The sequence below is a fragment of the Tenrec ecaudatus genome, chromosome 16, assembly GCF_050624435.1.
Source record: "Tenrec ecaudatus isolate mTenEca1 chromosome 16, mTenEca1.hap1, whole genome shotgun sequence".
In the NCBI taxonomy this organism is placed as follows: domain Eukaryota; kingdom Metazoa; phylum Chordata; class Mammalia; order Afrosoricida; family Tenrecidae; genus Tenrec; species Tenrec ecaudatus.
In genome coordinates, this window is record NC_134545.1 from 84534238 (window position 1) to 84552977 (window position 18740).

The 18740-nt window shown below is 44.8% G+C and overlaps 1 protein-coding gene and 1 pseudogene across 1 annotated transcript in view; one reads left to right on the forward strand and one right to left on the reverse strand.

Annotated features, from left to right (window-relative positions):
• Positions 1-334: 334 nt before the first annotated feature.
• The window catches only part of LOC142428912 (cytochrome P450 2C23-like), a 39272-nt gene continuing 20866 nt past the window's right edge, over positions 335-18740 (forward strand). Inside the window, exons 1-2 of the mRNA XM_075533824.1 lie at positions 335-514; positions 8196-8358. Coding sequence (XP_075389939.1) covers positions 335-514; positions 8196-8358 — 343 coding nt within the window. The remainder of the gene's footprint in view (positions 515-8195; positions 8359-18740) is intronic.
• LOC142429553 (NEDD8-activating enzyme E1 catalytic subunit pseudogene) lies at positions 4798-6181 on the reverse strand (annotated as a pseudogene).

Genomic DNA, 18740 nt, shown 5'->3' on the forward strand with positions numbered 1-18740 from the left:
ATCTACCCCTTTTTTTTCTAGTGTGTACACAGCTTTGGAACCTTAGAATACCTTCATATTTCATGAATGACTAGTGTTGACAGAGGGGGAAATTAAACTGTGGAAATACTTATAAAATCAAAGGGATGAGGTTGCAGATTTCATGAATGAGAAGTATAAAGTATGAATCCCATGCTTCAGCAAAGCAAATAAACCCAAAGCACGTTGTACTGGCTGAGTCCAAAGGGATTCCAAAAACCCAGACCAACCTTTGCCCTGCAGGTCTCATCCTGTGTATAATAGGCCTGATTCTCTGGCAGGCCACCCTGAGAGTTCTGGATGCTGAGCGGGTGAAATGGTGCTCCTGGAAGTGCCTACTCTTACCCTGACGATTTGTGTCGCTTGCCTGATTTTTCTTTGGGTATGGAGGAACAGTCTGCGCCAGAGAAGCCTCCCTCCTGGTCCAACGCCTCTTCCCATCATTGGGAATATGCTGCAGCTGGACCCCAATGACCTCCCTGCATCCTTCTCCAAGGTAAGGGCTTGTGATCTCCCAGCAGTGCATCTCAGACGACGGCTAGCTGGTGGTCTTGCCTCACTCTCGTGTTCTGCTCCTCAAGGGAACACTCTGGCGTGTCTATTTCTGCATTACTGTGTGGACTAGAACGCTTTAGAGCTGGTAATATAATGGAAACAGTGGTTCAATTCTATTGAATGAGAGCATTCTGGTACCAGAACACCTTGAGGTCACACCACCAAGAGGCAAGCCAAATCCACAAATGGTATCACTTGCATCTAAGAGCTGAGTGAAAATCTTGGTTCTTCCTGATAATGTTAACATAGGCTTGATTAAATTACTCACATGTGAATGGGAAATAATGGCAGTACTTAGTCCCTGAAGTGGTTGTATAGATTTATTAATCTAATGCATTCATCTTATGATCACAATGTCTGGCAAATGTAATATAGTTCTTTTATGTTATGATTAATTATGTTACTTGTAAAGAATAATCCTGCTCTCAGGAAACCCAACCCTGCTGCGTGGTATGCTGTTCACATACTTTAAATATTCCTTGGGGAAAAGATACTGTCTCTGAGTTCATGGTGCAAAAACAGATCCTCCCGAAAAGAAGAACCAGTGCTGGGGATGTCTTCTTTGGTTATCAGCCGCAGCACTAGATAATTAATGTGCTTGATAAACGTTTAATGAGCCCATACTCTTTGCCAAGCTCTGGGGATACTTCTATGAACAAAGAGGCAAAACACCAGCCTAATTTAGAGAATATTCTCTCGAGGGACATCCGACAGACAGCACAGAGATTAGTGAAGGACTCAGCACTTTAGGTGGGATATGTTTAAGGCTCCGGAGAGAAGGGAGACCGAGGGTGAGCGTTTCAATAGGAAGCCTTCGGTGACGACAGGGCGGCAGCCAGAGGTGCCCCCTGCTTTTACCAGATCGCTCTACTATTGATTTCCGTGCTTCAGACTAGCATGAGAGGTTTTGGAATGAGGATGCGCCTCCTTCTACCTTGTTCTTCTTTTTCAAGATTGCCTTGCCTATGAGGGGGTCCCTTGCAATGTTATATAAGTTGGGGGATAGCTGGCCATTTCTTCAAACATGATTGTTGGAATTTTTATTGGCATTGCACTCAATCTGTAGATTGCTTTGGATTCTTAACATCTTCACAGGAAATCTTCCCATCCATGTACATGAGGCTCCCCCCGCCCTTTACCTATTTAGGTCTATTTATTTCATCCATGTTTCTAGTTTTCAGTATAGAAATCTTTCAGCTCCCTGAATAAATTTGTTCCTAGGTATATTTTCCTCTTAGATGCTATTGTAAATGGGATTGTTTTCTTAATTTCCTTTCTAGATGGCTCATTCCTGGTATAGCAAACCACAACTGAGTGTGGTGGGCTGATTTTATATGCTGAAAAGGTGCTGGATTCCCTTGTTTGTTGCAGAAGCTTTCCCGTGGAGTCTATAGGTAGCGTAATACAATTCTGAATAGCAGTGCACAGAGCAAGAATCCTTGTGTGGTTCCTTTTCTTAAGGGGCAAGCTCCAGGTTGGTAGCTGCGGCTTTCATAAATGTTCCTTGTCACACTGAGGAATGTTCCTTCTATTCCAGGTTTGTTGAATGTTTTTGTCATAAAACAGTATTGAGTTTTGTCCAGGGCTTCCAACCAGCTCGTTCTGGTTCAACCTCCTGCTGAGAATGTGTCTTTCCAACCAACCCCCCCCACCCTCAGATATACTAAATCAAGTTCTATATTTTGACAAGACTTCCACGAATATGTTCTTATATAGATCTAAGCATCATGAGGGGCTCTAGAGGAACCACCTGGGACCTTCTTAAAATGCTGATTCTGATTTTGTAGACCTGGGGCAAAAGCAAACTCTCTGCAGGGGGTGGGACCTGAACTAACTGGTTTGAAGCCTTGATTTTGTCAAATGCTTTTTCTGTGTTGATGGAGATGGTGAATCTTTCCCTTTTGTTAGTAATTGATTTTCTACTGTTGAACTACCCTTGCATTCCCAGATGTCATCCTTAATCATGACATATAATTCGTTTTGGAATTAAATAATTTTATTGGGAGCTCTTACAGCTCTTATCACAATCCAAACATACCTCTATTGTGTCCAGCACATTTGTACATATGTTGCCATCATCGTTTTCTGTCTTTTTAAAAAATCATTTTATTGGTGGCTCATACAACTCTTATCACAATTCATCAATTGAATCAGGCATGTTTGTACATATGTTGCCCTCCTTCTTTTCTAGACATTTACTTTATATTGAGGCCGGGGTATCAGCTCTTCTCTACCCTGCCTACCCCCATAACCCCCGATAGACTGTACATTGTCATTATTTTAATCTCTCACACTGACCGCTCTTTCGCTTCCCCATGTCCTCTGTTGTTCTTCCCCCTGGAGAGGGGTGCATGGTTATGTGTTGATCATTGTGATCCATTCCCCCTTTCCCCCCTCCGCTCTCCCTCTTCCTCCTACTCTTCTGGTATCACTACTCCCACTCCTGTTTCTGGATTCTGTGTGTTGTGAGTTCTCATCCTTTTCTATACCTGTTCACATGCTCTGGTCTCGTCTGAATTGAGAAGCAGCACTGGGGTCATGGTAGTGGGGGGTGAGGAAGCCTCAAGGAACCAGAGGAATATAGAGTGTTTCATTGATGCTTTACTGAACCCTGGTGACTCATCCCTCCCCTGTGGCCTCTCTGTGGGGAGATTGTTCCACTCTCTTTGGATGGGCTTTGGATCTCTTCTCCAGCCCCCCTCGTTCTCAACAATATGTTTTTGTTTGTTATGTGTCTGCTGATGCCTATTATCCGGTCCCTATGCCTCCTCGTGATTGCACTGCTGGTGTGCTTCCTCCATGTGGACTTGATGCTTCACTGCTGAATGGTGCCTTGTGTAACTTCACGCTTTAAAGACCCCAGACGCTCTATCTTTTAATAGCTGCGCATCATCCGCCTTCTTCACCACATTTGCTTATGCACCCGTTTTGTCTTCAGCAATTGTGTTGGGAGGGCGAACATCTAAGAATGCTGATTTGTTAGAACAAAGTGTTCTTGTATTGAGAGACAATATGAGTAGAGACCCAAAGTCCTTCCACTATCTCAGTGCATTGCCATATAAATACATGTACATAGGCCATTACTTCTATTTTTGTGGATTAATGTATTTTGTGGATATGTACACCTCTATGTTTATACCTCTATCAATTGCTTTTTATCCTAGGTTCTTCCTCTGTTTCCTTTTACCTTTTTTCCTGCTCCACTGTCACTTTCCCCTTATTTCCACCTCCTGGTACCTCTTCTTATCTATTTTGCAGTTGCTCCTACACCACCAACACCCCACCTCCCCCACCCACGTCCTCCCTCAGATCCCTACCTCCTTGTTATTGACTCCAAAACCCCAGTGCATGGCACAGTCTACTCACCACCGCCTTCCGCCACCAACCTCACCTCCCAGGTCTCCCGGCATGACTGGTCCCGCTGCTCTCTCCTCGGGCATGCCTCTCATGCCCACCCTTTAAAGGTAGGTACACAGACTATGACATCCCAAACTGATTTTGAAAAATGAAAAGAGTAAATAAATGTTTAGACAATATACAATTTTATTAATAAATGTGAAAGCATCAGTGATAACTATTTAAACATTAAATTCTTCTTAAACATCTTGGCTTTAATGATGTGCATATTATCTTCTATGGCACCACAACACAAATACATACATGAAAATATTCCCATTTCCATGCACAGGTATTTGGCTATAACATCATTTACAAATTATTATGGACAAGATAAACCTTTTAAATAATTTACATTCATGTGGACAGCCATAAGTAAATAATTATTAAATCACGCAAAAAATACTCTGGTAACTATGCTCTAGATGGTTGATAAGTGGTTACATTTTTGTTTTGTTTTTAAAATTTCATTGTCTTATTGTTGTCAAGGGGTGTGAGTATGCAACTGAAAGCTGAAGAATACCTTCTTTGACCACAACCAACAAAATTCACACACAAGAATGTTCGCCTCTCCTCCTGGAGAAGCAAGTCACATGCACATCATCTTTGCAGGCATTTCACAGGTTATCGAGAAAGTGCTTATAGACACCAACCCCAAAATTCTGTCTTCAAGGATAAGTTACAAAGTTGTTAAAAAAAGAGGATTCATTGTATATATATTTTAGAAAGTCAATTCCAGCAACACCAATGCTAAAAACGAAGCTAAATTTCTTGATAGCCACAAAGTCTATTTCCATGAGTTTACTATTATGTGCACATTTATTTTCCTTAAGACATAAAATGACTAGCACAGTCTGTGGTGACATCAGCAACTGCCAATTCTTGCCCATCAACGAGTCCCGGTTCTTTCAATGTCTTGGAGAGATTTGGCCTTGTTCGTTCCTCAATGGAGGCTACTGACTATAAATGAAGTGTTCTGTTTTTCCCTCTAATGTGGCTGTCTGTAAGGGCTGGAGATTTCATTTGCAGAGCAGCACGGTTGGTCAGGTAGTCCAGAACCTCCTGCAGTGTAGCCGAAGGGGAGAACGCAGTGTTCTGAGGGAGCTGGCTACAAGCTGGGCAGTTTTCCTTTCTCTCTGCTTCAAATGTGTACGTGTCCAGCCCATCTGCATCGTTGAATACCAAGTAATTGTTAAGGGGAATGTACGCACTTGTTGCTATCTTTAAAACTTCAGTGGCACACACAGCTGCAATAACTGCATTTGTGGAAGCTACTGCAAGAATCATTCGTTTCACCACCCCTTGAGTGAGTCTCTATGTAACACCCCTAATATTGTATTGTGATGCTCTCTCTAGAGATTTTTGGAAAATCCACTGAATATGATAAGGATCATCTCCATCTAATGGAATGCCTTCTCCAAAAGGCTGCTTCTTAGGCCCCTGCAACATCCTTACATACTCAATACAGTGTTCAGGTAGCCTGGGCATTGATGCAATGGTGCACATGGGAAAAGTAACCTGAGGTGGATAAAGTTCCAACGTGCACTTAATACAAGCAGTCATTCCAGGCAGAATCACTCGGGCATTGCCTTTAAAACTGTCAGTGCCTCTGTCTATCAAAGGGACAATGGAGCTTGGATCTAACAAACCATCTTCATAATTTAGAAGCGATACCAGCATGCCATTTATCCATCTTCTGGCAACGATAGAGTCTAGTCCGCAAACAATAATATGAAATTGTCTATAGAAAGTGTCGTTAAAGTCTTGAATCTTGTTGAAATGTGGAACTATATTGCAATTCAGAACTCTGTCATACAGAAATTCAGCAGTAACTTCAGCCTTTGGTCTTCCAACATCTTTGGGCCTACACAAAAACTGCCTATTTAGATTGGAAACATCTATAGTGTCCATGTCTATAACATGAATCTGTCTAAAACCAGACAATGCCAGGTTTTTCAGGAGCTCACATCCTAAGCCGCCAGCTCCAATGACCAGAACTTTACATGTATCTTAACAAAAATGGAAGAGATTCATTGCTTGGTTCGAAATCGGGGTGTGTGAAGGGTCCAGACCGCTTGAGGAACTTCTTTACATGGTTCCAGCGACCTTCCCAGTCTCCAGTGTCCCCACACCCACCATCAACAGCCATTTTCTCAGCCAGCAGCAACTCTAGGCTCCTTCCTTTCTTCTCCGGGTCGTCGCCATCCGCCATATTGGTTTCCGCCTCTTCCCAGAATCCCTCGTGGTGGGCGGGGCCGCTGGCAGGGAGGGCGGGGTCGCCTACCCCTGGGTCGTAAATAATTTTTTTTTTCCTGATCCTAGTGAATTTATTTATTTGGTTTTTTTTAACAATTTATTGGGGCTCATACAACTCTTATCACAGTTCATACATATACATACATCAATGGTATAAAGCACATATGTACAGTCTTTGCCCTAATCATTTTTTTTCTCCTCTTTTCTTTTTTTACATTTTATTAGGGACTCATACAACTCTTATCACAATCCATACATATACATACATCAATTGTATAAAGCACATCCATACATTCCCTGCCCCAATCATTCTCAAAGCATTTGCTCTCCACTTAAGCCCTTTGCATCAGGTCCTCTTTTTTTTCCCCTCCCTCCCCTTCCCCCCCTCCCTCATGTACCCTTGGTAATTTATACATCATTATTTTGTCATATCTTGCCCTATTCGGAGTCTCCCTTCCCCCCCTTCTCTGCTGTCCCTCTCCCAGGGAAGAGGTCGCATGTGGATCCTTGTAATCAGTTCCCCCTTTCCAACCCACTCACCCTCCACTCTCCCAGCATCGCCCCTCACACCCTTGGTCCTGAACGTATCATCCACCCTGGATTCCCTGTACCTCCAGCCCTCATATGTACCAGTGTACAGCCTCTGCCCTATCCAGCCCTGCAAGGTAGAATTCGGATCATGGTAGTTGGGGGGAGGAAGCATTTAGGAACTGGAGGAAAGCTGTATTCTTCAATGGTGCTACATCGCATCCTGACTGACTCATCTCCTCCCTTAGACCCCTCAGTTGTTTCAACTTATAACATTTTCGGTTTTCTTTCTAAATTAGATTTTCCTTGTTTTTTTTCTAGTCGTTCTTGAGTTTTGTTTGTGTGTTTGTTTGTTTAGTGTTTTGTATCATTTTCTGCGTGTGAAATCCCAGAGAGGAAGATCTATAGAGATGGTAACTGGATTGATAATTGCCTAGGGGTGTGGCGAGGAGATGGAGGCAGTGGGGAGCTGACAACCATGAAAAACCAATAATACTGTTCTGACATTGGTTGTGGTGAAGACTGCACAAACCTGTTTAATAAGACTGAGTGATTAAACTGCCTGCCATTTAGAGTTTAACCCCCAAAACTGCACATTTTTAACAACAAAAATGATTAATACTTTCTTGGTGCTTCTATTTACTCTTATTTTTTCTAATTATGTTGGAGGAGGAGAGGTGTGTTCAGTGGCTCCCCTCACCATCAAGACTTCCTCTCTGAAAACCGGAGTTTGGGGTTGTTTGCTGTGGGGAAGGTGTGCAAAAGGGGACACGTCAAACGCTTGGGTTATTTCAACACGTGCACTTGCCTTTTCTGCAAAAATAGCCACGGATGTAGTGGAGCAGACAGGGCACGGTTACGAAAACTTCTTAAACACAGAAAACAATGTGGGGGATGAGTCCCGTGGCCTGGGGGCCTCAGGACGCCGTCACAGGGAACACCGAGGACAGCGTTTCCCTCTGACGCTGGCAGGTAGCCACTGGAGGCTGGACTAGAGAATGGCTCTCCAAGGTGTGACTGTAGGTCCCTCGGTGACCAAGGAAAGGAGAGTGGTGAAACTTAGCTCCGTGGGAGAGAGATGAGGCCTTGTGACAGGAGCTGCAGGAATGGTTTCTTGGGGGTGTGGTAGGGGAGGTTGGGGGGGAGTGGGGAGCGAATAGCAATGACTACAAGAAACTAGACAATGCAAACGTCATTGTGATGATGAACTTACGATGCTTCTTAGTATGACTGAACGTTGCATTGGACAAAATATGAATCCTATGCCAACAGACTATTAGTAAAGAACAAATAAGATAGGTGATTCTATTCTATTAAGTTCATCTGGTTCCATTCCTAAAATGGAATTGTTGGAGCAAAGGCTAAGCGACATGTCAATTTAGAACTTATTTTCTACTGTGAGCCTCCAAGTGAGCTATTTCACAATGGTACTCTTTTTTCAGCTGGCTAAGGAATATGGCCCTGTCTTCACCCTGCGCCTTGGTCCGCAGCTCACCGTGATCTTACATGGATACGAGGCAGTGAAAGAAGCTCTGATTGATCAGGGTGACGAGTTCATGGGTAGAGGATCAATACCAATCGCTGAAGACACCCTCAGAGGATGTGGTATGTTTTCAATACTATTATGCATTATTTTATTGATACCTGAATATTTAGCCAAAAAGTCTGATGAGCTAATGGGACAAGTATCTGTTTTGCACAGAGCAGTTGAGTTAGATGCCCTGATAACACCATTGAGACCGCCGTCACAGACGCCAAAGGCCCAAGTGGTGATTCTGTGACCAGGTTTCAGGAAAAGCAATCTGTGACTATTCATATTCTATAAAGACGCTTCAGAAAAAGACAATCAGGTTGGAGGGCCTACAGTTGAGAGAGCTGGGAAAGTCATACGTGGGTTTAGGTCTCACATGGTCCCAAGGCTGCAACCACACACAGACAACTAGATACTGAAATCCCCGTGGTTTCCATGGTGGCCTGTTTGTCACGGAGTAGTGCAGGTGATCATGGTGACAACAGACTCAGAGAGTTGCAGTAAGGATCTACTTCTTCAGATGAATGAGAGTTTCACTGATAATTCATTGAATGATTAGGCTTCAATATTTTGCCATATATTCCTTGCTTGGCATCAAATAGTGCATAGTCAAAGAAATGTTTTAGGATAATTTGAATGTCTCCACAATATGACTTTGGAAAATTAAAAGTTCAAGAGGAAAAGCAATCAATGATTTTCGAAGCCTATCTGTGGATAGCAAAATAAATGTAAGACAGTGTACTAAGAGCTGAAACAAGGCCATCTTTGGTCTTCCTCCGGGCAGCGTCGGCTGCATGTGTTTAACCAAAGGCACAATGGGGTCTTTTCCCTTGGTTATGCTCTTTCCCCCTAAGCAGGTGGAGTCCACTGGCTGTGTGAGAGCGATTGGATTAACTCTTAACTAGAAACACAAGCTGCTGGGCTGGACTGAACTGACGTGGGGGAATTTTTCATCACTTGCAGTTTTTGTAACTCCGCGGAAAGTGATTTATAAGCTTCCTATAAAATCCTTCTTAATGCTCCTTACTTGCACATGACAGAAACTACTTCTTCCCTCAACCTCTCTAATCTGGAAAAACATAAAGAGCCAAAATCACAATCACTGCCATGGAGGCGATGCCGACGCACAGGGACCCTGTAGGACAGGATTACACTGACGCTGTGGGTTTCTAGTCTTCATGGGACTAGAGAGCCCTGCCTTTCTCCCAAAGAGAGGCTGGTGGTTGCAAACTGCTGACCTTTCCAATTGCAGCCCAACCCATAACCCCCATACTACAAGGGCTGCTAAGAGAAGACCAAACATTGCATTTGTAGTTCTCCTTCCCAAATGAAGTTCTCCGCTGGGATACTAAAGGGCTTGTTTAGATCCTTGAAAAAATTAATCTAGTGTTTCAAATTCCTGCCTGCAATCCGTGTGTTAACACGGATCAAGTTGATGAAACATGCCCTCCCTTTAAGTCCGTGTTTTTCCTAGTTGCCTAACCTTTACACATTTGTCTCACTGAAAGATTAGAAGCTTCTTTTATTTGTGCAGTCTGCACACCAGAGCTCAGGGTCATCACTTATTGTCCCAAATGCCAAAAGTTAAAATAGTTTCTGGCATCCTTAAAAATATAAATAAAGCCCCAATCCCAACTACATGGACAGCCCTCTCCCCACCTCACCCCCCGCCCCCGAAGAATTCAGAGGAGAGCACTGAAACTACAGATCAGTCAGAGGGACATGTCTGATCAGAGCACACAGGAGCAAGTGAAGTGGGAGCAAGAGAGAGTGGAGCACATCCTGGCCCAATAGCCTTGAGGACGATATCCCTACTCAGAGCTGCCAATGCACAGAGAGGACCAAATGGCTGGCCCCACTATAAGACACAACATCCCTCATTGACCCATAGCCCTACAGGGGATGATAATGGAGACACAGTGCGGGAATTGTGCCCAATCTGACCCCACTACACTGAGGCAAATGACTAAGGGAGTGTAACAGAACAGCAAGGGGAGCAGACAAGGAAGTCCTAAGGGAGTCCCCAAAACAGACTTTCAGGCAGGGACGTGACACCCCATCTACCTGTACTGGTAAACACTCCTAAAAGTCAACAAACAAAATGTATACTATTTACAGGCTCTTTTTGTCATTGGTTTTTTGTTTTGTTTTCTTTTGTTGCTTTGTTTTGCTCTGTCTTGTTTTTGGTGCATGTTATTATCTCTGCAGGTCTATTTAGGTCAGATAGGTGGGATAAACAATCTAGAGGAGAAAACAATGGGACCGACTTTCCGGGGGTACATGGGAGATGGGAAGGTGGGGACAAGGAAGTGGGTGTTAACAAACCTAGAGACAAGGAAACAACAAGTGATCCAAATTAGATGGCATGGTGGGTGTAGGAGGCCTGGTAGGGCTTGATCAAGGGCAATGTAACTGAAAGGAATTACGGAAACCCAATAAAGGCTGAGCATGATTCCGGGACAAGAGGAAAGTCAAAGGAAATAGAGGAAAGAAATAGGAGGAAAGGGCATTTATAAAGGGCTAAATTCAGGCATTTGCATGCATATGAGATGTGAAAAAACAGAGATGCAGAGCAGATAGAATTCAGCCAAGAATGTGAAGTTAAGAAAGACTTTATTGAGGCAGGGAAAGAACTCCCGGCAAATTCCACAACCAAACGAGCTAGGTAAAGGCAGTTGCACTAGGCAGTCAGGTGGTGTGATATATAGTGTTTGAGTCAGGATGTAAGTACTGAAAAGGGGAAGGGAGTTTTTTAGTGCTGTATAAAAAGGATTTGAGCCAGGATGGGGTCTGTGAATAAATCATCTTGTTTTTGCAAACTTGCTTCATGCCTCAATCAGGAATGCTCGGGGAAAGGGCTGGGTGAACCCTTCCCAGAGACATAAGCTCCTTGGAATGCAGGAGGCAGGGACTGCAAAGTCAAGCAGAGCACCCATCTTTCTGAGAGGTTGAAAGAAGGGGCTGCAAGGTTCAGACCGGGCCCAAACATCCCAGTTTCTTACTGATAAGGGATGCTAAGTATTGTCTGTAACTACTTCCTGCTGAGATAGGGTGACAAGGGAAGGGTGTAAGAGTTGGCAGGTTTAGGGCTTGTGTCAGTTGGCAGCGGACTGTAGGGATGAAGTTGGAGCTGGTTGATAGCTAGATTGGAGATGTCTTTCATCCATTCCAGTAAAAATGTAAACACACAGGGAGCTAAAAGTAATAGTAGACATATTATTAGGGACCTGATCAGGGCATAACCCAGGTCATGACAGGATCCTGAAACTATGTGGAAGGGCTGGTGGTGCCCCACTGACTTTTTTTATTTCATCGGCCGTGGTGCGGAGTGCTTTAATGTTTTGCTGAACTATACTTGATTCATTAATATAGTAACAACATTCTTCATTTAAGAACGTGCATGCTTCTCCGTTATCTACTGTTAGTAAATCAAGGGCTGAGTGATTTTGTAGGGTGACTTGTGCTAAGGATGTTAACTGCTTTTGGAGGGAGACAAGAGAGTTACAAGTGGAATTCATAGCAAATTGTATTTCGTCGTTAAAGGTCTGAGCTTGAATAAGGGTTTGTCCTATTGTTCCTTCCGACATGCCAGCTGCAACTAAGGAGGAAGCAAAAACTGAGTCCTACTAATACTGGAAAGAATAATGCTCATTTGATTCGAGGGTTAGAACGAGTTGTAGTTCTCACAGCCACTGGAATTCGGCTTGTCAAAACATCATAAATTGTGGAACTGCAGTGACTGGGAGGGAAGGGGAGTGGTGGGAGGCATTGAGGCACTTTATGAGGGTCCCATTGCACCAGAAATGGGCTCCTAGAGGGGTTTGAGTGCCTGTAACCTTTGTGGTGAGGTTGCAGCTAGGTATGCTGTGGGTCTGTGCTGTGGATGGTAAATAGCACAGGGGCTAGCTAACATTAATGTGGCCTTCTGGACAGATAATGGTATATTAGGAATGGAAGCAAGACAGGTGCTGCTAATATTACTAGAGGGGAGGGAGTTTATTGGAACAGCTGGCAACAATGGACGTTGGAGGGAAGCCCAGAGAAAGCAGGATCAGTTTTCCATCCCAGAAGCATGTAATAAGAGGGCTGCTTCCTAGAGCAGCTTCACCCACTTGAAAGGGTGAGGGTTATGGTCTTTTTTTGTTACTTGGGTTAATAGATGAAGTTATAGGTTTCCTATTTCTTCAGCAATTTCTTCTAGCTTCTTGGAGGGGGGGAATCTGGATATATTATCTGTGGATTTTCAGGGTGGCTCTGGGTTCCTTGCCCCAGTGGTAGTAACACAGACCTCCCTCCCAACACGTTCCCCCATCTTGGGTCCCAGGTAACTGACATATAGAGTTTATACTTTCCTCACTTAATGGTGGTGAAGACATTGGAACTGAAAAAGTCTAAGTGGTATTTGCACGACCAATCAGGACACCCCTTGTACTGGTCAGGCCACTGTTTACAGGTGTCTTTGACCTGATCATAAAGAAAGCAGAGCATTAGAGGGTCAACTTTACTTTCAAAGTCATAACCAACTGCGTTTGCGACTCTGGAGGAGAGGTCAGTCCAGTTAAATGGGATGCAGACTGTTCCCTGACATCCACTCCGACCACAGTGTGCTTTTCTGACAACATGCGGTTTGCCTTGATAGGTTTCTCAAACAACAAATGGCCACACAGAAGACCCTGGGCTTGTTAGGGTGGAAGATGGGCACGGGAAAGGCAATTCTCTTTGTTTATACCACAAAGCACAAGCTGCATTAGGTATTGGAAACAGAAGGCACCTTAGTAAAGCATAGGGTAGTAGGCCCCACAACTTGGGTTGAATACCGGGCATAATTTGTGTTGGGGGCTAGCTTCACTCTGGTGAGTTGATGCCAGTTAGGGCCACTGAGGATTTTGAGAGCCCCGGGGGTGGTGAGGACGATTGTGTATGGTCCTGTCCACTTAGGCTACAAAGGCTGAGGGTTAAGTTCTTTCAGCAGGACAGAGTCTCCCGGACTGATCACCGGCAAGTCAGGCCATGTAGGATCAGGGGTGGGCAGACACCGGTCTGCATGCTCCTGGAGCAGTTTCCTTAAAAGAGAACGAAAAGGTAAATAGTTTGCTAGTGGTGGTGTTTGGATTGGTATGCTGTGGTTTATAAGAAAGGGCCTGCCATATAGAAGCTCAAAAGGGCTTTGATAGGAAAGGGAGCTCAATGCATGAATACTTTCTTCTATTAAATTGGCATTCTATGATGCTCACTCGCCCGACATAACCGCTGAAGTCAAAGCGGTGAACAAGCAAATGTGGTGAAGAAAGCTGATGGTGCCCGCCTATCAAAAGAGATAGCCTCTGGACTCTTAAAAATTTGAAGATAAAAAAAAGCGGCCATCTAGCTCAGAAGTAACAAAGCCCACATGGAAGAACGCATCAGCATGTGCGATTACGGGGTTCCGAAGGGTTCAGTTATCAGGCATCAAAGAACAAAAAAATCATATCATTGGGTGCACACCTCCATGATACATCGCTGAGGACAAAAGGATGCATAAGCAAATGTGGCAAAGAAAGCTGATGGTGCCCAACTATCAGAAGGTATAGTGTCTGGGGTCTTAAAGGCTTGAAGGTAAAGGCTCAGAAGCAACAAAGCCCACATGGAAGCACACCAGCCTGTGTGATCACGAGGTGTCAAAGGGATCAGGTATAAGGCATAGTCAGAACAAAAAAGTCTTACCATAGTGAATGAAGGGAGAAGTGCAGAGTGGAGACCCAAAGCCCCTTTGTCGGCCACTGGAGCTCCCCTCACAGAGGGGTCTAGGGGAGGAGATGAGTCAGTCAGGGTGTGATGTAGCACCGATGAAGAATACATCTTTCCTCTAGTTCCTAAATGCTTCCCCCATCCCCCGACTATCATAATCTGAACTCTACCTTGCAAGTCTGGATAGAGCAGAGGATGTACACTGGTGCAGATAGGAGCTGGAAGCACAGGGAATCCAGGGCAGATGATACCTCCAGGACCAGTGGTGTGAGTGGCGATACTGGGAGGGTAGAGGGAGAGTGGGTTGGAAAGAGGGAATCAATTACAAGGCTCTACATGTGACCTCCTCCCTGGGGGATGGACAACAGAAAAGGGTGTGAAGGCAGATGTCGGACAGGGCAAGAAATGACAAAATAATAATTTATAAATTATCAAGGGCTCGTGAGGGAGTGAGGAGCAGGGAGGGAGGTGGGGGGAAAGGACTTGATGCCAAGGGCTTAAGTGGAGAGCAAATGTTTTGAAAATGAAGAGTGTCTCAATTGATGTATGTACAGACTGTGATAAGAGCTTTATGAGCCCCAATAAAAGATTAAAAAAAAGAAAATGAAGAGTGCAATGAATGTACAGATGTGGTTTACACAATTGATGTATGTATGGATTGTGATAAGATTTATATGAGCCCCTAATAAAACGTTTAAAAAATAGAAATAAAAGGGACTGCACTAGGAACCAAAGAGGAGATATCAGCTCCAGCTCTCTCCAACTCTACCTGGGTGAGGACACGGATGAAGGCAATCCCTACCGGGACTAAGAACCAGTAAATGATAGGATGCTGAATTTATCTTGTGTTACCCTTATAACTAATGACTTCAGTTAATTTTAAGATTGTTTGATGTGTGTTTGAAGAAAAAAAAAGTGAGCATTCTAAAATGTCAACAAAAAATAAAAAAGGAAGGGGAGCTAGGGGTGGATTGAATTAGAATTAAGACAATGGGGAGTAGGTCCACCTATGAACAGTGACGTTTTAGGGACAGTTTATACAAGTGGTTTTTTATAATTCCATTCATTTTTTCAACTTTTGCAGAGGATTGAGGCCTATATGGAATGTGTAAGGGCCACTTAATGTTTAGGGAGAGTGAGACTTGTTGTATGATTTGGGATATGAAGCAGGGACAGTTATAAGTTTGTATAGAGTTGGGGAGGACAAACCTGGGAATGATTTGGGTTAGTAAAATGACTATGACTGTGTCTCCTCTCTCCCATTTGGTGGGGAAGGCTTCCACCCATCCTGTGAATGAAGGGCACGAGGTACTATGTGTAGAAAGGTATGTGTTTGGTGTAGGAGGTGTTCAGCTTGCTGTGTTGGTAATGCTATTTGGCTGCGAATAACTTCAGGGTTTTCTGTCCCCTCTTCTGGGTTAGGGTGGCTTCTTCTTGGCGTGTGTAAGAGGATTGGACCTCAGGGATGGTAATGCAGAGAATTGGAGCTGGGTTAGCAGGGCTGGTAGGGAGGTCCCTTGCAGTAGTGTCTGCTTTGTCCTTGCCCAGTGTGACAAGTGAGTTATAGGTCTGGTGTTCTCTGCAATGGATTATAGCCACTTTTGTTGGTAGCTGAAGAGCCTGTAAGAGATTAGCTATTAATTTACTGTTTACAATGAGGGACCCCTTGGTTGTAAGAAATCCCTGTTTTTTCCAAATGGTGGCGTGACAGTGAGCTATGAGGAACACATACTTAGAGTCTGAATAGTTATTAGCTGTTTTTCTTTTAGCTAAGTGGAGAGTTCGAGTGAGAGAAATGAGCTCTGCTTTTTTAGAGGTGGTCCTGACTGGGAAACATGCAACTTCCCAGACCTGGTCAAGGGAGACAACAGTATAGGGGGCTGCTCATTGTCCTTGGGTGTCTACAACAGAGCTACCATCATCAAACAAAGTCAGATCTGGATTAGAATAGGGTTGGTCTGAGAGTTTAGGTCAGGGTAGTGCTAGTTCTTCAATTTCTTGTGGACAGGAGTGACTGCTAGGTTCTGGCATGTCTGGGAGATGAGGCCAGGGTTGTTGGGTTTAAAGAGGGAGCGTGGCACAGGGTTCCCAATAAACATTTTCTTGTGTTTTCAATAAACATGATTGGGATTTCCTGTAAGCGGCTTGAAGACAGCAGAAAGAGGACTCTATGTGAGAGGAGGTCCTGCAGTTTGTGGGTGGATAACGTCTGGATAGCCTCTCACAATGTTAGCTTGAGGCCTTCTTTGGTAAGGGGGGCAGCTGCCGCCATGGCCCAGAGCCACCATTGTCAGCCTCTGACTGTTGTATCTAACTGTTTGTACAGATAAGCTACATGGGGTAGAGCAGGACCCAAGGGCTGTTAGGACTCCAATTGCTATACCTTGCTTTGCATCTGTGCAAAGTAAAAAAAAGGTTTGGTAAATGTAAAGGTGGGGATAGAAGGATAGTATGTTGGAGTTTGTTAAAGGCTGCTTTGGCTAACTGGGGAGGGTCTAAAGGACCAACAGGAGTAGCCTTAGCAGCTTCGTAGAGTGGTTTAACTAATAAGGAGAAGTTAGGAATCCAGTGTCAGAAAAATCCTACAAAGCCTAAGTAGGAAAGTATTTGGTGTGTGGTTTCTAGAGCTCAGAGCTCTCTCACCACTTGGCGCTGGTCTGCTGTGAGTTCCCGGGTGGTGGGAGTAAGTTGTAGGGCTAAGTAGGTAATGGTTGGGTGAGAGAGTTGGGCCTTAGCGTGTAGCACTTGGTAGCCTTTGGAAGCTAAGTAGTTTACGACTTGGGTGTGTGTTCTAGTGAACTGGTTTTGGATGGGCTACACAGTGGCAGGTCATCTGTGTACTCTAGCAAGGTGGACGGTGGAGAGGACAGTGTAAGAGGTCAATGGTTAGCGCTTGGCCAAACAAGTAGGGGGAGTTGCGGTAGCCCTGATGTAAAATGGACCACGTATCCTGAGAGGCAGTTCCGGTGTCTGGGTCCTCCCAAGTGAAGGCAAAGAGAAACTAGAAGCAAGGTCCAGGTGAATTGTAAAGAAAGCATCTTTAGATCGAGTACAGTAAAATGGGTTGTATAGGTGGAATGCGGGACAGAACAGTGTATGTGTTAGGGACTACAGGGTGCATGGGGACTATGACTTCATTGATAAGACACAAGTCCTGTACTAGGTGATAGGACCCCTCTGCCTTCTTGACACGCAAGACAGAGGTATTACATGGAGAGTGAGCAGGTACAATGAGTTGGTTAGTGACAAGGTGTTGAATGATCAGCTTCAGGCCCTTAGGGTGAGTGAAGGAGATTAGAAATTGGGAGCAAGATGGGAAGGTGGATGGATTTTTAAGGTGAATAAAAACAGGGTGGTGATGTCTTGCAACAACAGATTGGGAAGTGTTCCACACTTCTGGGTTTACATAATGTGCAAGTGGGTTGGGGGAGGGTGCAGACTGAGGTTCAGTGGTGCAAACCGTTAGCAAAAGGAAGTTGGGGAGGGAGAAGTGGATAGCAAACAGCTCCACTGAAAACTAACTCCCAACTCAGAAAGGAGATTTCTACCTAGTAACAGTGCAAGTCATTACTGCATTAGTAAAAAGGAGTGTTAAAGAGGGGAGTTTTCTATATCTAGAACAAAGGATGTGTCACTAGGGGTTATACCTACAACCATGACCAGGAAAGGAGAGGTGGGGCCTGAGAAGGAAGGGTGGACAGAGAAGGCAGCTCCTGTGTCCACCAAAAAGGAGACTAGTTTACCCACTACCTTGATTGTTGCCTGAGGCTCAGCGAGGGTCACCGGGTTCATTGAGTCAGGGTGTCTTCAATCATCTTTGGTGGCCAGGAACAGCAGTGCTAATGGTGGGTCGGGGTTTGGAGGGACAGGCCCTCTGTGGCTCTGTGGCTAGGCACCGAGGGGTAGTCGCTTCCCCAATGGCCCTGCTGACCGCATAGCGGACAAGGTTTACTTGGTAGTCGGGGCTGTGGGCAATGTTTAGCCCAGTGTCATATTTAAAACAAGGTCCTGGCAGGGGCCAGTTAGAGGCATGGTTAGAGTTGTTGCTGCCTGGTGTCTTCTGACCCCTCCAGTTGACCTCAGGGCGGCAATCAAGACTTGGGCTTGCCCGCTTGCCCCTTGGTGGGCTTGGGATTCATAAACTGCCTTAGCCTGTTCATCTCAGGAGTTAAACCTTTAAATGCCATATTGACCAGGTCATGGAAGGGGGTCTGAGGGCCATCCTCAGCTTTGTAAAGTTTAAATATCATGTTAAGTGAGGTCCTAAGCCTGAGTAAGGAATTGGAACTCTTTAATAAAGGTGATAGGGTTTTGTGAGAAAACACTTACCACTTTTTTATATGGGAGAGGTCCATTGGGGAGAACAGTGTATGGACCCTGACTGGCTTTTCTGCCCCCGCAACCTCCTGGGGCGGACAGACAAGGGTATGGTGGGAACAGGTGTAGCTGGCAATGGGAGAATTTGGGAGGTTTCGGGTGTCGCTTCAGAGGAGGTTGAGTATGGAGGAAGCCAGGAAAGGGGGAGAGAGAGAGAGATTCTAGGGAGTCTGAAGGGTTCGGGGCTTCAGAGAGGGCAAAAGTGTTGGGGATGCAGCCGCCTCAGTTTCTGGGAGTGAGAGGGTAGCAGAAGGAGGTGGTAGTGAGGGACACTCAGAATTTGGAGGAGATTTTACTGGGGGTGCAGAAAAGGATTCAGAGGGTTCAGAGAAAGATGAGGGGGAGCACGCTC